The sequence below is a fragment of the Palaemon carinicauda genome, chromosome 22 (assembly GCF_036898095.1).
Source record: "Palaemon carinicauda isolate YSFRI2023 chromosome 22, ASM3689809v2, whole genome shotgun sequence".
NCBI lineage: Eukaryota > Metazoa > Arthropoda > Malacostraca > Decapoda > Palaemonidae > Palaemon > Palaemon carinicauda.
The window spans coordinates 97928321-97944930 of record NC_090746.1 but is presented as its reverse complement, the minus strand read 5'-3'; the positions used below and the strand labels follow the sequence as shown (position 1 = coordinate 97944930).

The 16610-nt window shown below is 31.9% G+C and overlaps 1 protein-coding gene across 1 annotated transcript in view; it reads right to left on the bottom strand.

Annotated features, from left to right (window-relative positions):
* Positions 1-7347: 7347 nt before the first annotated feature.
* LOC137615980 (uncharacterized) overlaps positions 7348-16610 on the bottom strand; it is a 16443-nt gene continuing 7180 nt past the window's right edge. Inside the window, exons 2-4 of the mRNA XM_068345661.1 lie at positions 9298-10237; positions 8291-9175; positions 7348-8195 (exon numbers count right to left, since the gene is read on the bottom strand). Of these exons, the coding sequence (XP_068201762.1) occupies positions 7348-8195; positions 8291-9175; positions 9298-10237 (2673 nt within the window). The remainder of the gene's footprint in view (positions 8196-8290; positions 9176-9297; positions 10238-16610) is intronic.

The window sequence follows — 16610 nt, the reverse complement described above, 5'->3', positions numbered from 1 at the left end:
GTGATTATGTTTTGAAGCGATTGGGTGAAATGAGCAAATGGCATTTGAATGAAATAATATATACTGGTTATCTACATTACTATTTTAGCAATGTTGATTTTTATATTTTCTGTGAAAATTTTAATAATATGTATCAATAAATACAACACCACTTTGATGAAAATCATTTGTTTTAGAAAAGATTTTGTATTACTAAAAATATTAAATATATTAAGATAAACTGAAGATATTAAGCTTTCAGGAATAAACTGAAGACTTTCTGGTTTTATAAATGCTTCAATAATGTGGATTCGACAATAAACGAGCAATATGTTGTGTGAAATGCTGAATGCCTTGGAATGCATACGATAAAATGGCTGTGAAGGTCCTGTAGAAAGTAGGGTTCACCTGCAGTATAGGACCAGAAAAGAATCCCTTAAAGTAAGTAAAAAAAAATGTTGCAGGAGAAGTATGGGGCAAGATCTTCATACACCTTTCTAACTCCAAAAAAAAAAAAAATCCCTGAAAGTAAAGAGATGTAAGAAGCGAGATGAGATTTTTTTTTTTTTTTTTTTTGTAGAAGTATTTGACAAAGATATTTGTATACCTTAATAGCTCCAAAGGAACCCCCTTCTTTATATTCCTTTATAGCTCCAAAAGAAGCCCTTATAGTAAGTAAAGAAAAGTAAGAAGCGAGTATAGGACAAAGATCTTTATATACCTTTCCAGCTCCAAAATGTAATTCGTGGGCGCCATTCCAAACATCAACGACTACCTCACTAAGCCTTAGTCTCCTCGAGTCCCCCTTAAGATCCTAAAACGTTTTAAGAACAATTCCTTTCAAAGGCGCAGCCAAAAAGAGTACCTCGAGGCGGGGGGCAGAAGGGAGCTTTTACAAAATCTCCTGAAAATAGAATGATTCTTCTCGGCTTAGGGACAATATATACATTGAGGGTTCGGTGCGACAAAGAAAGTTCCTAATGGATCTTAAAGGATTTACTAATTGAATACTGCTAAGTGTTTTTCTTAATGCTCAGGGTTTTAATTGCTATGAATCCCAATGGATTTAATTCCTTGTCAGTTCTTACATTCTGAGATAAAATTCTATTTGTAATGACGATATAGAAACCCAGTTTAAGGGTTTGAAGGTTTAAAGGCCACTCTTGAATGGCAGAGGCAAGGGACAATTACATTACCCTATCGACAATGCACTAGACTCCAGGGCCTAGAGACTGACCATATATACATATGTTCAGCGCCCAAACCCCTCTCCACCCAAGCTACGACCAAGTAGGTCCAGGCAATAGCTGCTAATGACTCAACAGATAGACCTATAGACTCCCACAAACCCACCATCCTTAGCTCACAAGGATGGTGAGGTGGCAGCGAGCAAAGAAACTGATGAGTTTAAGCGGGACTCGAACCCCAATGTGGCGTTCAGCAGTGAGGGACGTTGCCACCTCGGCCACCACAATCCTTAGTAAATTAATTATCATTTCCACACACAAAATGAATCGTCCCCAAAAGCCGTTTAAAGTTGCACCTTCCCGTGGCTCTTACACCTACTAAAGGGTGATACCTCATTGCACATTTTAATTTTGTTCAGTTGACTACATAAACTTCTTTATTGGAAGGCCTGTTCTTTCGCAGTTTTGGTGACCCATTCATGGTCTACGTAACTATTATTATTATTATTATTATTATTATTATTATTATTATTATTATTATTATTATTATTACTATTATTATTATTATTATTATTATTATTGTTATTGTTATTGTTACTATTATTAATATTATTATCACTTTCTAAGTTGCAACCCTAGTTGGAAAAGCAGGATGCTATAACCCCAGGGGCTCCAACAGAGAATGGATTTTATATTATTATTATTATTATTATTATTATTATTATTATTATTATTATCATTATTATTATTACTTGCTAAGCTACAACCCTAGTTGAAAAAGCAGGATGCTGTAAGCCCATGGACTCCAACAAGGAATAGATTTTATATTATTATTATTATTATTATCATTATTATTATTATTATTATTATTATTATTATTATTATCATTATTATTTTTACTTGCTAAGCTACAACCCTAGCTGGAAAAGCAGGATGTTATCAGCCTAGGGTCTTCAACAGGGAATAGATTTTATATTATTATTATTATTATTATTATTATTATTATTATTATTATTATCACTTTCTAAGCTACAACCTTAATTGGAAAAGCAGGATGCTATAAGCCTATGGCCCCAACAGGATAAAATAGCCTAGTGAGGAAATGAATCAAGGAAAAATTAAATATTTTAAGAACAGTAACAACATTACAATAAACATTTCCTATATAAACTATAAAAAAAAACAACTAACAAAACAAGAGGAAGAGAAATTAGGTAGAATAGTGTGCCCGAGTGTACCCTCAAGGAAGAGAACTCTAACCCAAGGTAGTGGAATACTATGGTACAAAGTCTATGGCACTAACCAAGACTAGAGAACAATGGTTTGATTTTGAATTAGACATTACAGGAAGAATTACTGGATAATATCAATGTTAGATAGATATTTTCTAAAGGAAAAAAATGATACATGAAGTAATTTATGAAGTATGAATTGTCAGTACTGCATAAAAACATCGCGGTATTAATCAATTAGTCATTATCAATGATAAACATTTACCAAAAACATTTAAATTGCCTCGAAATGAAAATAAGCACGACTATAACATTTCACACAATGTGAAGTTTATACATAACTATTAAAGCCAGTTCCATAAATATAAAGAAAAAAATAATCATAATCCGAATTGGCTGTAAAAAAACAAACACAATTCTATCCAAATAATAAATTTTATGCAAATTATAATTAGGACCAGAGGGTGAAAAACCTCATTTTGTAATGCAAATGTCACTGGTATTTCAAATAAAAAAACAAATTAAATATTTATATCATATGAAAATATATTTCCAACATATGATATTCCAAATGATTAAACCCTTGATGCATACAATGTATCTTTCGATCCTGTAAAATTAAAACTTTTTATTGGAACTTGATTTTTATGGAATGGAAGCTACAAATGACTTTTCAATTTTGTTTATATTAAAGTTAGCTCGTCAATCCATTGTCTCCTCTTCCTTCCCCTGCTGCTTTTCCAATCTCTAAGGACCCGTTCTGTTATTCTTAATGTTCATCTATTATTGGTCATTCTCATTATGTGTCCATTTCTTTTTATTATGTTGTTACAATATCATCTGGTTTAGTGTGCTCTCGTAGCTATGTTGCTCTTTCTGTCTCGTATTGTTATTCCCATCATTATTCCTTATATAGCTTATATCTTAAGGCTTTAATAAGGCTCCAAGTTTATGATGCATAAGTTAATACTGGTAAGACCATCTCATTAAATATTTATTCTCATGAAATGTCCTGCTAATGTCCCTTTCATTTTCTTACATGTTAGAATATCCTCTACTTTAGTTTGCTCTCCTATCCATGTTGCTCTTTCTGTCCCTTAGTATTATTCCCATCATTATTCTTTCCTTAGCTCTTTGAGCTGTAACTAGCTTATATCCTTAGGCTTTAATAAGGTTCTAAGGTTCTGATGCATAAGTTAGTGAAGTATATCCACTGCTATATTAAGCTTATCAATGTGCTAGAACTCCAAACACAGTAATGAACCTAAACCTATTCTTAAGGAAAGGATTGAAAATATAGGTTTTCTTTTCATCAGTGTTGCATCTGTATGTAAATATATGAACGCAATTTATGAGACAAACCACCCTGTCCCTTGCAAAGTCCATCTGTTATTACAGGTTATAACTTTCTTGATAAAAGAGCACGGATAACATACGCCAAAAGTCTCAGTTGTGGATCATAATTTAGTGTGGCGCCGTAGGAAGGCAAACTGAATTCGAGGAATTTCTATATATCTCGTCTGCGTCGTTTGTTTCAATGTGACATTAGAAAAGTTTCTGGGAAAGGGATATCGGGTAGAAATATATCCTATATACATAAGTAAACGATATACTACACAAAGGTAAATATTCGGTTATTATAAAACAAGAATTATTTCAAGAAGAAATTTTGGGAGTTCAAGTACAGCCAGGAATGTACCGTTTTAAAAAACGAATATATTGACGTAAACGAGTGATAATACGGTCACCAACCCGTAAAAAATAATAGCAAAGTAGGGTTAAATTACGGTCGCCTGTATTTTACTGAAATACAGCTAAGAACAGTATATTTTAACGGAGAATTTCAGATTAAAATTACGTTTTTCTTTTTAACAGTGTAATGTAATACAAAGTAGTGTGGTTGCCTTCAATGCAGTGGGTAAAAGGCCTTGAATCCTTCTATTCACATGATGAAGCGTATTTCTTTATATCTATCTAATCTAGAAGATGCTTCAATAGTTCCGAGCAGGACTAACAATTAGGACAAGATTTTAAAATGATTAAAAAGAAAACGTGGGCTTTATCGGGTTACCGAGTTCAAGAACTCCACAAATTAACGACTCCAAGAATCTCATTAAGACTCGGTTTCCAGAAGAAATAAGGATCATAAATTAGCTTTTATGCTTGTACATGCAACCTTTTCGAGGAAATTTAATTCACCGAAACATGAAGACCGAAATCAAGCAATACTCAATGACGTGTGGGAGGTTTTGATGAGCTCGTGAGAATCAGACCTGCAATAAGAGAAAAATCTATTTCTCTGGGACCGAAGAGGAACCGGGTTTAGGGAGACCTTATCTTCTTTACGGCGCCCTCGATTGGACTTCTGACTTCAGCCTCGGTCGTCATGCTGATGTTATCCTATCATCATCCTGTCCGTCCTTTGTGTCTATATGATATGAATCTTTCACAGGCTTATCTTATTTACGGGCTGCCTTTGTGCAAGAGCCAGTGGCCCCCTTCGTTGTAAGTGGGTCCAATCGAAAATCATCCAAGCGATGACGTGTGGGAAGTTTTGATGAGCTCGTGGAATCGATTTGCTTTTGATTAATGCAGTTCGTCTCAGATTTTGAGAGAGTTCATCGAAGCGTGAAAGTTGTAAACTTCTTTTTTTTTTCTTTTTTGCTGATGCGAAGCTTGAAAGTTGTAAACTACTACTTTCTGTTGATACGAAGCTTGAAAGTTATAAACTGCTTTTTACTGATAGGAAGCTTGAAAGTTGTAAACTTCTTTTTGTTGATATGAAGCTTGAAAGTTGTGAACTTCTTTTTGTTGATACGAAGCTTGAAAGTTGTGAACTTCTTTTTACTGATAGGAAGCTAGAAAGTTGTGAACTTCTTTTTGTTGATACGAAGCTTGAAAGTTGTGAACTTCTTTTTACTGATAGGAAGCTTGAAAGTTGTGAACTTCCTTTTGTTGATACGAAGCTTGAAAGTTGTGAACTTCTTTTTACTGATAGGAAGCTTGAAAGTTGTGAACTTCTTTTTTTTTTATATGAAGCTTGAAAGTTGTAAACTACTACTTCCTGTTGATACGAAGCTTAAAATTTATAAACATTTTTTTACTGAAGGGAATCTTGAAAGTTGTGAACTTCTTTTTGTTGATACGAAGCTTGAAAGTTGTAAACTTTTTTTTTTTTGTCGATACGAAGCTTTGAGAGTTGTGAACTTCTTTTTGCTGATACGAAGCTTGAAAGTTGTAAACTACTACTTTCTGTTGATACGAAGCTTAAAAATTATAAACTTCTTTTTACTGATAGGAATCTTGAAAGTTGTGAACTTCTACTTGTTGATACGAAGCTTGAAAGTTGTGAACTTCTTTTTGTTGATACGAAGCTTGAAAGTTGTAAACTTTTTTTTTGTCGATACGAAGCTTTGAGAGTTGTGAACTTCTTTTTGCTGATACGAAGCTTGAAAGTTGTAAACTACTACTTTCTGTTGATACGAAGCTTGAAAGTTATAAACTTTTTACTGAAAGGAAGCTTGAAAGTTGTAAACTTATTTTTGTTGATACGAAGCTTGAAAGTTGTAAACTTATTTTTGTTGATACGAAACTTGAAAGTTGTAAACTTATTTTTATTGATACAAAGCTTGGAAGTTGTTAACTTATTTTTGTCGATACGAAGCTTGAAAGTTGTGAACTTCTACTTGTTGATACGAAGCTTGAAAGTTGTGAACTTCTTTTTGTTGATACGAAGCTTGAAAGTTGTGAACTTCTACTTGTTGATACGAAGCTTGAAAATTGTGAACTTCTTTTTGTTGATACGAAGCTTGAAAGTTGTAAACTTCTTTTTGTTGATACGAAGCTTGAAAGTTGTAAACTTCTTTTTGTTGATACGAAGCTTGAAAGTTGTGAACTTATTTTTGTTGATACGAAGCTTGAAAGTTGTAAACTTCTTTTTGTCGATACGAAGCTTGAAAGTTGTGAACTTCTTTTTATTGATACAAAGCTTGGAAGTTGTTAACTTATTTTTGTCGATACGAAGCTTGAAAGTTGTGAACTTCTACTTGTTGATACGAAGCTTGAAAGTTGTGAACTTCTTTTTGTTGATACGAAGCTTGAAAGTTGTGAACTTCTACTTGTTGATACGAAGCTTGAAAGTTGTGAACTTCTTTTTGTTGATACGAAGCTTGAAAGTTGTAAACTTCTTTTTGTTGATACGAAGCTTGAAAGTTGTAAACTTACTTTTGTATATACGAAGCTTGAAAGTTTTAAACTTCTTTTTGTTGATACGAAGCTTGAAAGTTGTGAACTTCTACTTGTTGATACGAAGCTTGAAAGTTGTGAACTTCTTTTTGTTGATACGAAGCTTGAAAGTTGTAAACTTCTTTTTGTTGATACGAAGCTTGAAAGTTGTAAACTTCTTTTTGCTGATACGAAGCTTGAAAATTGTAAACTTATTTTTGTTGATATGAAGCTTGAAAGTTGTAAACTTACTTTTGTATATACGAAGCTTGAAAGTTTTAAACCTCTTTTTGTTAATACGAAGCTTGAAAGTTGTGAACTTCTACTTGTTGATACGAAGCTTGAAAGTTGTGAACTTCTTTTTGTTGATACGAAGCTTGAAAGTTGTAAACTTACTTTTGTATATACGAAGCTTGAAAGTTTTAAACCTCTTTTTGTTAATACGAAGCTTGAAAGTTGTGAACTTCTACTTGTTGATACGAAGCTTGAAAGTTGTGAACTTCTTTTTGTTGATACGAAGCTTGAAAGTTGTAAACTTACTTTTGTATATACGAAGCTTGAAAGTTTTAAACCTCTTTTTGTTAATACGAAGCTTGAAAGTTGTGAACTTCTACTTGTTGATATGAAGCTTGAAAGTTGTAAACTTATTTTTGTTGATACGAAGCTTGAAAGTTGTAAACTTACTTTTGTATATACGAAGCTTGAAAGTTTTAAACCTCTTTTTGTTAATAAGAAGCTTGAAAGTTGTGAACTTCTACTTGTTGATACGAAGCTTGAAAGTTGTGAACTTCTTTTTGTTGATACGAAGCTTTGAGAGTTGTAAACTTCTTTTTGCTGATACGAAAATTGAAAGTTGTAAACTTATTTTTCTTGATACGAAGCTTGAAAGTTGTAAACTTCTTTTTGTTGATACGAAGCTTGAAAGTTGTTAACTTATTTTTATCGATACGTAGCTTGAAAGTTGTGAACTTTGTTTTGTTGATACGAAGCTTGAAAGTTGTTAACTTATTTTTATCGATACATAGCTTGAAAGTGGTGAACTTTGTTTTGTTGATACGAAGCTTGAAAGTTGTGAACTTCTTTTTGTTGATACAAAGCTTGAAAGTTGTAAACTCATTTTTGTCGATATGAAGCTTGAAAGTTGTAAACTTCTTTTTGTTGATACGAAGCTTGAAAGTTGTGAACTTCTTTTTGTTGATACGAAGCTTGAAAGTTGTTAACTTATTTTTATCGATACGTAGCTTGAAAGTTGTGAACTTCTTTTTGTTGATACAAAGCTTGAAAGTTGTAAACTCATTTTTGTCGATATGAAGCTTGAAAGTTGTAAACTTCTTTTTGTTGATACAAAGCTTGAGAGTTGTTAACTTATTTTTATCGATACGTAGCTTGAAAGTTGTGAACTTCTTTTTGTTGATACAAAGCTTGAAAGTTGTAAACTCATTTTTGTCGATATGAAGCTTGAAAGTTGTAAACTTCTTTTTGTTGATACAAAGCTTGAAAGTTGTTAACTTATTTTTATCGATACATAGCTTGAAAGTTGTGAACTTCTTTTTGTTGATACAAAGCTTGAAAGCTGTAAACTCATTTTTGTCGATATGAAGCTTGAAAGTTGTAAACTTCTTTTTGTTGATACAAAGCTTGAAAGTTGTTAACTTATTTTTATCATACGTAGCTTAAAAGTTGTGAACTTCTTTTTGTTGATACAAAGCTTGAAAGTTGTAAACTCATTTTTGTCGATATGAAGCTTGAAAGTTGTTAACTTCTTTTTGTTGATACGAAGCTTGAAAGTTGTGAACTTCTTTTTGTTGATACAAAGCTTGAAAGTTGTAAACTCATTTTTGTCGATATGAAGCTTGAAAGTTGTAAACTTCTTTTTGTTGATACAAAGCTTGAAAGTTGTAAACTCATTTTTGTCGATATGAAGCTTGAAAGTTGTTAACTTCTTTTTGTTGATACAAAGCTTGAAAGTTGTAAACTCATTTTTGTCGATATGAAGCTTGAAAGTTGTTAACTTCTTTTTGTTGATACGAAGCTTGAAAGTTGTGAACTTCTTTTTGTTGATACGAAGCTTGAAAGTTGTGAACTTCTTTTTGTTGATACGAAGCTTGAAAGTTGTAAACTCATTTTTGTCGATATGAAGCTTGAAAGTTGTTAACTTCTTTTTGTTGATACAAAGCTTGAAAGTTGTAAACTCATTTTTGTCGATATGAAGCTTGAAAGTTGTTAACTTCTTTTTGTTGATACAAAGCTTGAAAGTTGTAAACTCATTTTTGTCGATATGAAGCTTGAAAGTTGTAAACTTCTTTTTGTTGATACGAAGCTTGAAAGTTGTGAAATTCTTTTTGTTGATACGAAGCTTGAAAGTTGTGAACTTCTTTTTGTTGATACGAAGCTTGAAAGTTGTAAACTTCTTTTTGTTGATACGAAGCTTGAAAGTTGTAAACTTCTTTTTGTTGATACAAAGCTTGAAAGTTGTTAACTTATTTTTATCGATACGTAGCTTGAAAGTTGTGAACTTCTTTTTGTTGATACAAAGCTTGAAAGTTGTAAACTCTTTTTTGTCGATATGAAGCTTGAAAGTTGTAAACTCATTTTTGTCGATATGAAGCTTGAAAGTTGTAAACTTCTTTTTGTTGATACAAAGCTTGAAAGTTGTTACTTATTTTTATCGATACGTAGCTTGAAAATTGTGAACTTCTTTTTGTTGATACAAAGCTTGAAAGTTGTAAACTCATTTTTGTCGATATGAAGCTTGAAAGTTGTAAACTTCTTTATGTTGATACAAAGCTTAAAAGTTGTTAACTTATTTTTATCGATACATAGCTTGAAAGTTGTGAAATTCTTTTTGTTGATACAAAGCTTGAAAGTTGTAAACTCATTTTTGTCGATATGAAGCTTGATAGTTGTAAACTTCTTTTTGTTGATACAAAGCTTGAAAGTTGTTAACTTATTTTTATCGATACGTAGCTTGAAAGTTGTGAACTTCTTTTTGTTGATACAAAGCTTGAAAGTTGTAAACTCATTTTTGTCGATATGAAGCTTGAAAGTTGTGAACTTCTTTTTGTTGATACAAAGCTTGAAAGTTGTAAACTCATTTTTGTCGATATGAAGCTTGAAAGTTGTAAACTTCTTTTTGTTGATACAAAGCTTGAAAGTTGTAAACTCATTTTTGTCGATATGAAGCTTGAAAGTTGTGAACTTCTTTTTGTTGATACAAAGCTTGAAAGTTGTAAACTCATATTTGTCGATATGAAGCTTGAAAGTTGTGAACTTCTTTTTGTTGATACAAAGCTTGAAAGTTGTAAACTCATTTTTGTCGATATGAAGCTTGAAAGTTGTGAACTTCTTTTTGTTGATACAAAGCTTGAAAGTTGTAAACTCATTTTTGTCGATATGAAGCTTGAAAGTTGTTAACTTCTTTTTGTTGATACAAAGCTTGAAAGTTGTTAACTTATTTTTATCGATACGTAGCTTGAAAGTTGTGAACTTCTTTTTGTTGATACAAAGCTTGAAAGTTGTAAACTCATTTTTGTCGATATGAAGCTTGAAAGTTGTAAACTTCTTTTTGTTGATACGAAGCTTGAAAGTTGTGAACTTCTTTTTGCTGATGCGAAGCTTGAAAGTTGTGAACTTCTACTTGTTGATACGAAGCTTGAAAGTTGTAAGTTATTATTATTATTATTATTATTATTATTATTATTATTATTATTATTATTATTATTATTATTATTATTATTATTATTATTATTATTATTATTATTTTTAATTTAATTATTAATATTTTTAATTTTATTATTTTTATTTTTTCATTTTCATTTTCATTTTCCTTCTCATTTTCATTTGTTTTTATTTTTATTTTTATTATTTTTTATTATTGATATTTTTTATTATTTTTATTATATTCGTTATTTTTATTATTTTTATTATTTATCATTATTATTATCATTATCATTATCATTATCATTATCATTATCATTATTATTATTATTATTATTATTGTTTTCATTTTCACGTTCATTTTCATTTTCATTTGTTATTATTATTATTATTATTATTATTATTATTATTATTATTATTAGTAGTAGTAGTAGTAGTAGTAGTAGTAGTAGTAGTAGTAGTAGTATTTTATTATCGTTATTTTTATTACAATTTTTATCATTTTTATTATTTTTTATTTTTATTTTTATTGTTTTTATTATTTTATATTTATTTCTATTTTTATTTTCATTTTTATCATTTTTACTTTTTATTATTATTTTTATTTTTTTTTATTTTAATTTTTTTATTATATTGTTTTTATTATTTTTCTTGTTGTTTTTGTTGCTTTTATTATTTTTGTTGTTATTCTTGTTGTTGTTGTTGTTGTTGTTGTTGTTGTTGTCCTACTTGGTAGGGCAATGTCACTGTCCCTTGCCTCTGCCATCCATGAGCGGCCTTTAACTTTTAATGTAACTCGGGCATGTGAGTGGTATTAATTTGATTTAAAAGTCCTAACAAACAAAACCTACAATTGTTGTTTTAGGAAATTTTAGTTAAAGTGACGTCTTATGAATTTGAAAAGAGGCTTTCAACAAGTTCTGCTTCGAACACGTCATTTAGAGAAGCTGCTAATATCAATATTACTTTCATTTTCCCTGTTGGAGCCCTTTGTCTTATAGTATTCTGCTATATCTTAACTTGTAATAATAACAATAATAATAATGATAATAATAATAATAATAATAATAATAATAATAATAATAATAATAATAATAATGATATGATGATGATTATGATGATGGTGATGATGATGATGATAGGAGTCGAATATTCAAGGGCATTAATAATATACTCTTCAAATGATATATTCCTTGAAATATATTCTCGTAAGAAATCCCGTACGACTTAACTTCCAATTTCAATATCTTTCTTCAGTTTATTTTGAGTCCACCTTTACCAGGCTTCTCATTTATAAAGTTATTCATGCAACAGAATTCATAACAAAGCTCGCATCTCTTTTCTATTTTGGGTAAGAATTCACATATGAAAACACATTAAATATGCATTTCTTCCCGACGCAGATTTCCTTCGAATGTTATTTACCAGAAGTACGAAAAACGAGGAAAAGCAAACTCTGCAACAGGGTGCCTTGCTTGATATGAATATACATTTGCCTGGAATCCAAAAGATTTTCCTCTGGAATTGAATTAACGAGAGGAATTGGAGAGTACTGATGTCCGCCAAAGGTTGATGGAGTGGACTAAGATCTATCTGTGGTAGAAATTTCGTCAAAATCCTATTTGTTTGGACGTTATCTTCAAAATGGCAACAAAAATCAAATCCAGATCATCTCCAAAATTCAATGCGGTCGTCCATGACCTAAGATCAATCTGTGGTGGAAATTTGGGCAAAATCTTTCGAGTAGTTTTGACGAAATCCTGTCCACAGTCACACAAAAAATACAAATTCAGGTCTAGAATCCGGATCTGGATCATCTCGAAATTTCAAACGCGTTGTCCATGACCTAAAATCAATCTGTGGTGAAAATTTCGCTAAAATCCGTCTGGTACGTTTGGCGTCGTCCTGTCCACAGACACACGAAGAATACAAATCCAGATGTAGAATCAAGATCCGGATCATCCCCAAATTTTTATCGGGTCGTCTATGACCTAAGATCCATCTTTGGTGTAAATTTCGTTAAGATGCGTCTGGTAGTTTTGACGTAATCCTGTCTACAGACAGACAAACGGAAAAATAAATAAACCGACTCGCTTTTATAACCTCTTTAGCGAAGGGAATGAGTCTTGGAAAAGAAGTGATCGAGGAAGCAAACGAATTCCAGGTGAAACTAAGCAAACTGACTTAGAATGTACAAAATTATGGCTGGTAGAATTTTAACCAAAGATGAATTATTATTAAAGATAAATATTCTGACAAGGGACTGAATTATTCATACAAAAGTGTCAAAGCAAATAAAGTGTTTTCGTGTTGCGATAATAATGTAAGAACTTACGTTATTTACCTTCGTTAAAAGATTATCATTACTTTCTTCAATGTTTTAATATCTGTCACCTCTTGGATTTGGATAAAATCAAGTAAAAGAAAAAATAGTTTCTGAAATGTTTCATGTATTCCAAAATCATCTGCGAAAGATAATTTTGTTTTCTGTAAATCTTATCATTTCTCAACAGTTGATTTACTGTTTATCCATCTTGTGGCTTAGTACGATTTGGAAAGCATTAAAATTACATGATTTGTTTAAAATTTTCTGTTTGACAGAAATATAAATGGATTTCCTCTCTCTCTCTCTCTCTCTCTCTCTCTCTCTCTCTCTCTCTCTCTCTCTCTCTCTCTCTCTCTCTCTCTCTCTCTCTCTCTACGAAAACCTTATCAAGCATATAATGGAAAATGGACAATTCTTCCCAAACTTGAAGTAAAACCAGTCAATGTATTTGATATGCATGAAATTTTACATATGCAATTTGCATCATAAAATGGTACTTTTCATATTAAAATAAAGATTAAAGTCGATTAACTTTTGAGTTCTTTACAAACAGTAATCTGTCATTTTAAATTAAACAAATAGATCATAATGATTGAATAGTTTTACAAAGTCAGTGACATAAGTCTTTTTGGTAATGCTATTTCAAATAGAAATTTGGAAATATCCTATATTCCCAAGACCTCATTATATAAATATTTCTGGAAGGATACTCTTAGAGCTGTTTAAAACACAAAAGATTTAAAGGCCGGTCATGAATAGCAGAGGCAAGGGACAGTGACATTGCCCTAGCAAGCAGTACAAGGCCCTAGAGACTGACCATATATACATATGATCATCGGCTATGCTAGAACCAGGAGGGCCCAGGCAATGGCTGTTGATGACTCAGCATGTGGATTTATTGGCTCCCATCATTAGCTGATACTAAAGATACTTACGAGTTAGAGCGGGACTCAAACCTCAGTCTGGCGATCACCATACATGGAAGTTTCCAATAGGCCACCACAAAAAAAAAAAAACTTTGCTTGAATTCGGTCATTAAAATAAAATTACATTAAAAAGATACATTATTTGTTATTCTAGGAACATAAATTTGTAGTCTATTATCCTATCCATGAACATTTATGGCTAATCAGACCATGTAGTGAAAATTTCATCTATATACCCAAACCATAAATCAATCTTATACAAAATATTCACTAACAGTTTTTTCTCAAACGATTATAACATAAAATGCGGAATATTTCTTGCAAGTCGTTGCAGTTGATGTGTTATAGTTAAGCAAAGAAACCACCAAGAGATTGCAAACATTGGCGATATTTATAGCCCAATAAAACTTCTTTGGTACTTCAGAGCGTGTTCTTTGGCCAGCAATCTATTACCAAGGAGAGGGAAGTGTGCCAAATCAACTCAAGGAATTTCCCAGGGGCCATAAATCGACCCTGGCAGGGATGCCACTCGATTTTCGTAGCTTGAATTTTCCGATCAAATATTTACTAGATTTTTTAGTTCGGTACTCCCTCAATGGTAAAACTCTTATCAATTACTTATAGCAACAGCATTGTACTTATTTGAGGTTCGTTGAAATGTTGCAATGAGAAGATTGATGGACTAACGAGTAACGTACTATCCTACTAGTGATTTTCATCCAATCCCGCATATAGGGGCGTCTGCATTATTATTATTATTATTATTATTATTATTATTATAATTATTACATGCTAAGCTACAACCCTAGTTAGAAAAGCATGATGCTATAAGCCCAAGGGTCTCCAACAGGGAAAATAGCCCAGTGAGGAAAGGAACTCAGGCAATAAACAGCAAGAAAAGTCTAAGAACAATAACCAATTAAGATAAATCTTTCATATATTAAATAAAAAAAATAAAAATAACAAGAGGAAAAGAATAGAATAGTGTGCTTGAGTGTACCCTCAAGCAAGAGCACTCTACTCCAAGACAGTGGAAGACCATGGTACAGCATCAACAGAGTAAAGACAAAATGGCCTTAGAATGACACCAATTAATGTTCACCACTTTAAGACTTAGCTTGTTTACCTTTTGTGAATTATTAAAGTTCCTATGTTCATCATCATCATCAAGGAATATTATTTTTCATGAAGACTTTTATCATCTGGTAGGTTTTAAGTCTTTTTATCCTACTCTTGCTTCTTTTGCAATCTCTAGGGATTCATTCTGTTTGACAGATACACAAATGGATCTCTCTCTCTCTCTCTCTCTCTCTCTCTCTCTCTCTCTCTCTCTCTCTCTCTCTCTCTCTCTCCTCAATAGCAAAGAGCAAATGGAGTCTCCGCAAATGGACTAAAACGTCGTTGAGATATCCCAAATTTTTGTAATAACTTGTAACCCGCCTCTCTCTCTCTCTCTCTCTCTCTCTCTCTCTCTCTCTCTCTCTCTCTCTCTCTCTCTCTCTCTCTCTCTCTCTCTCTCTCTCTCCTCAAGAGCAAAGAGCAAATGGAGTCTCCATGGATGGACTAAAAAGTCTTTGAGACATCCGAAATCCTTGTAATTACTTATAACTCTCTCTCTCTCTCTCTCTCTCTCTCTCTCTCTCTCTCTCTCTCTCTCTCTCTCTCTCTCTCTCTCTTCAGCATTTCAAAGTTTTAATTAGTTTCCCCAATTTTATGACGGGTGATATTTTAACCACGATGTAATAAAACCACTCTATGGCCACCATCTTTTATTTATCTTTATTGGGGAACTTACTAAGTCTTTTTGTTCTTATGGAAATTATCATCTATTCCTTGGTCTCCCATTTTCCAGTTGGCTCACGACAGGATTTCGTATTACAAAGAAGCCTAATTTATATGTGAGTGCTCTAATTACCTCCGCCAACGAAGTTGGAAGGAGATTATGTTTTCGTCTCTGTTTGAGTGTTTGTGTGTTTTTGTTTGTTTGTGAATAGCTTCCTGTCCACAATTTTAATCTTAGAGTAATGAAAATTTTTATATTGTTTCTTTAGCTCTGTACAACTCTTTATTATTATTATTATTATTATTATTATTATTATTATTATTATTATTATTATTATAATTATTATTATTATTATTATTGTTATTGTTATTTACTAATCTACAACCATAGTTGGAAAGGCAAGATGGTATAACCTCGAGAGCTCCAACAAGGAAAAATAGAGAGAAAGAGCGGAGCCTGAGGTCAATATATATATATATATATATATATATATATATATATATATATATATATATATATATATATATATATATATATATATATATATGTATATGTATATATATTAGTTTATTCGCTCACTCTTTTTGAATTCCCTGATAACTATTTATCTTTAAATAAATGCAAAGGGAAGAAGATAACATTTATCTCTCCGGTGGACATAAGTCTCTTTCTAGCAATGCTGAATTGTCTACCAATGCTGACCTATTGTGTGCTAATTCGAGTCTTGCAGCCGACAGATAAGCGTTATCTAGTCCCCTGTGATGGGATTATTAAAAAAACTTATAGTGATAAGCCAGTAGAGAAAGAAGAAATTTAGGCTACAAAAATCATGTTATGTATTTATGTCTTCCGGCGTTATTCTATATATCATCTCAAATGTAATTACTGTTACAGGGGCCCATCCTAAGAGAGAGAGAGAGAGAGAGAGAGAGAGAGAGAGAGAGAGAGAGAGAGAGAGAGAGAAAGAGAAAGAGAGGACCTTTATAATCTACATAAATAAAATTAGTTTTCAACTTTGTATTGAAATAACTAAAGGTTTGTTGAGAGAGAGAGAGAGAGAGAGAGAGAGAGAGAGAGAGAGAGAGAGAGAGAGAGAGAGAGAGGACCTTTATAATCTACAAAAGCAAAATTAGTTTTTTACTTGTTACTGAAATAACGATGTTTGTTGATAGAGAGAGAGAGAGAGAGAGAGAGAGAGAGAGAGAGAGAGAGAGAGAGAGAGAGAGAGAGAGAGAGAGAGAGAATATTTTCGGAAAGCAAGTTTTGCAATGGAAAAGTTTTTTTTTCAGGAACATT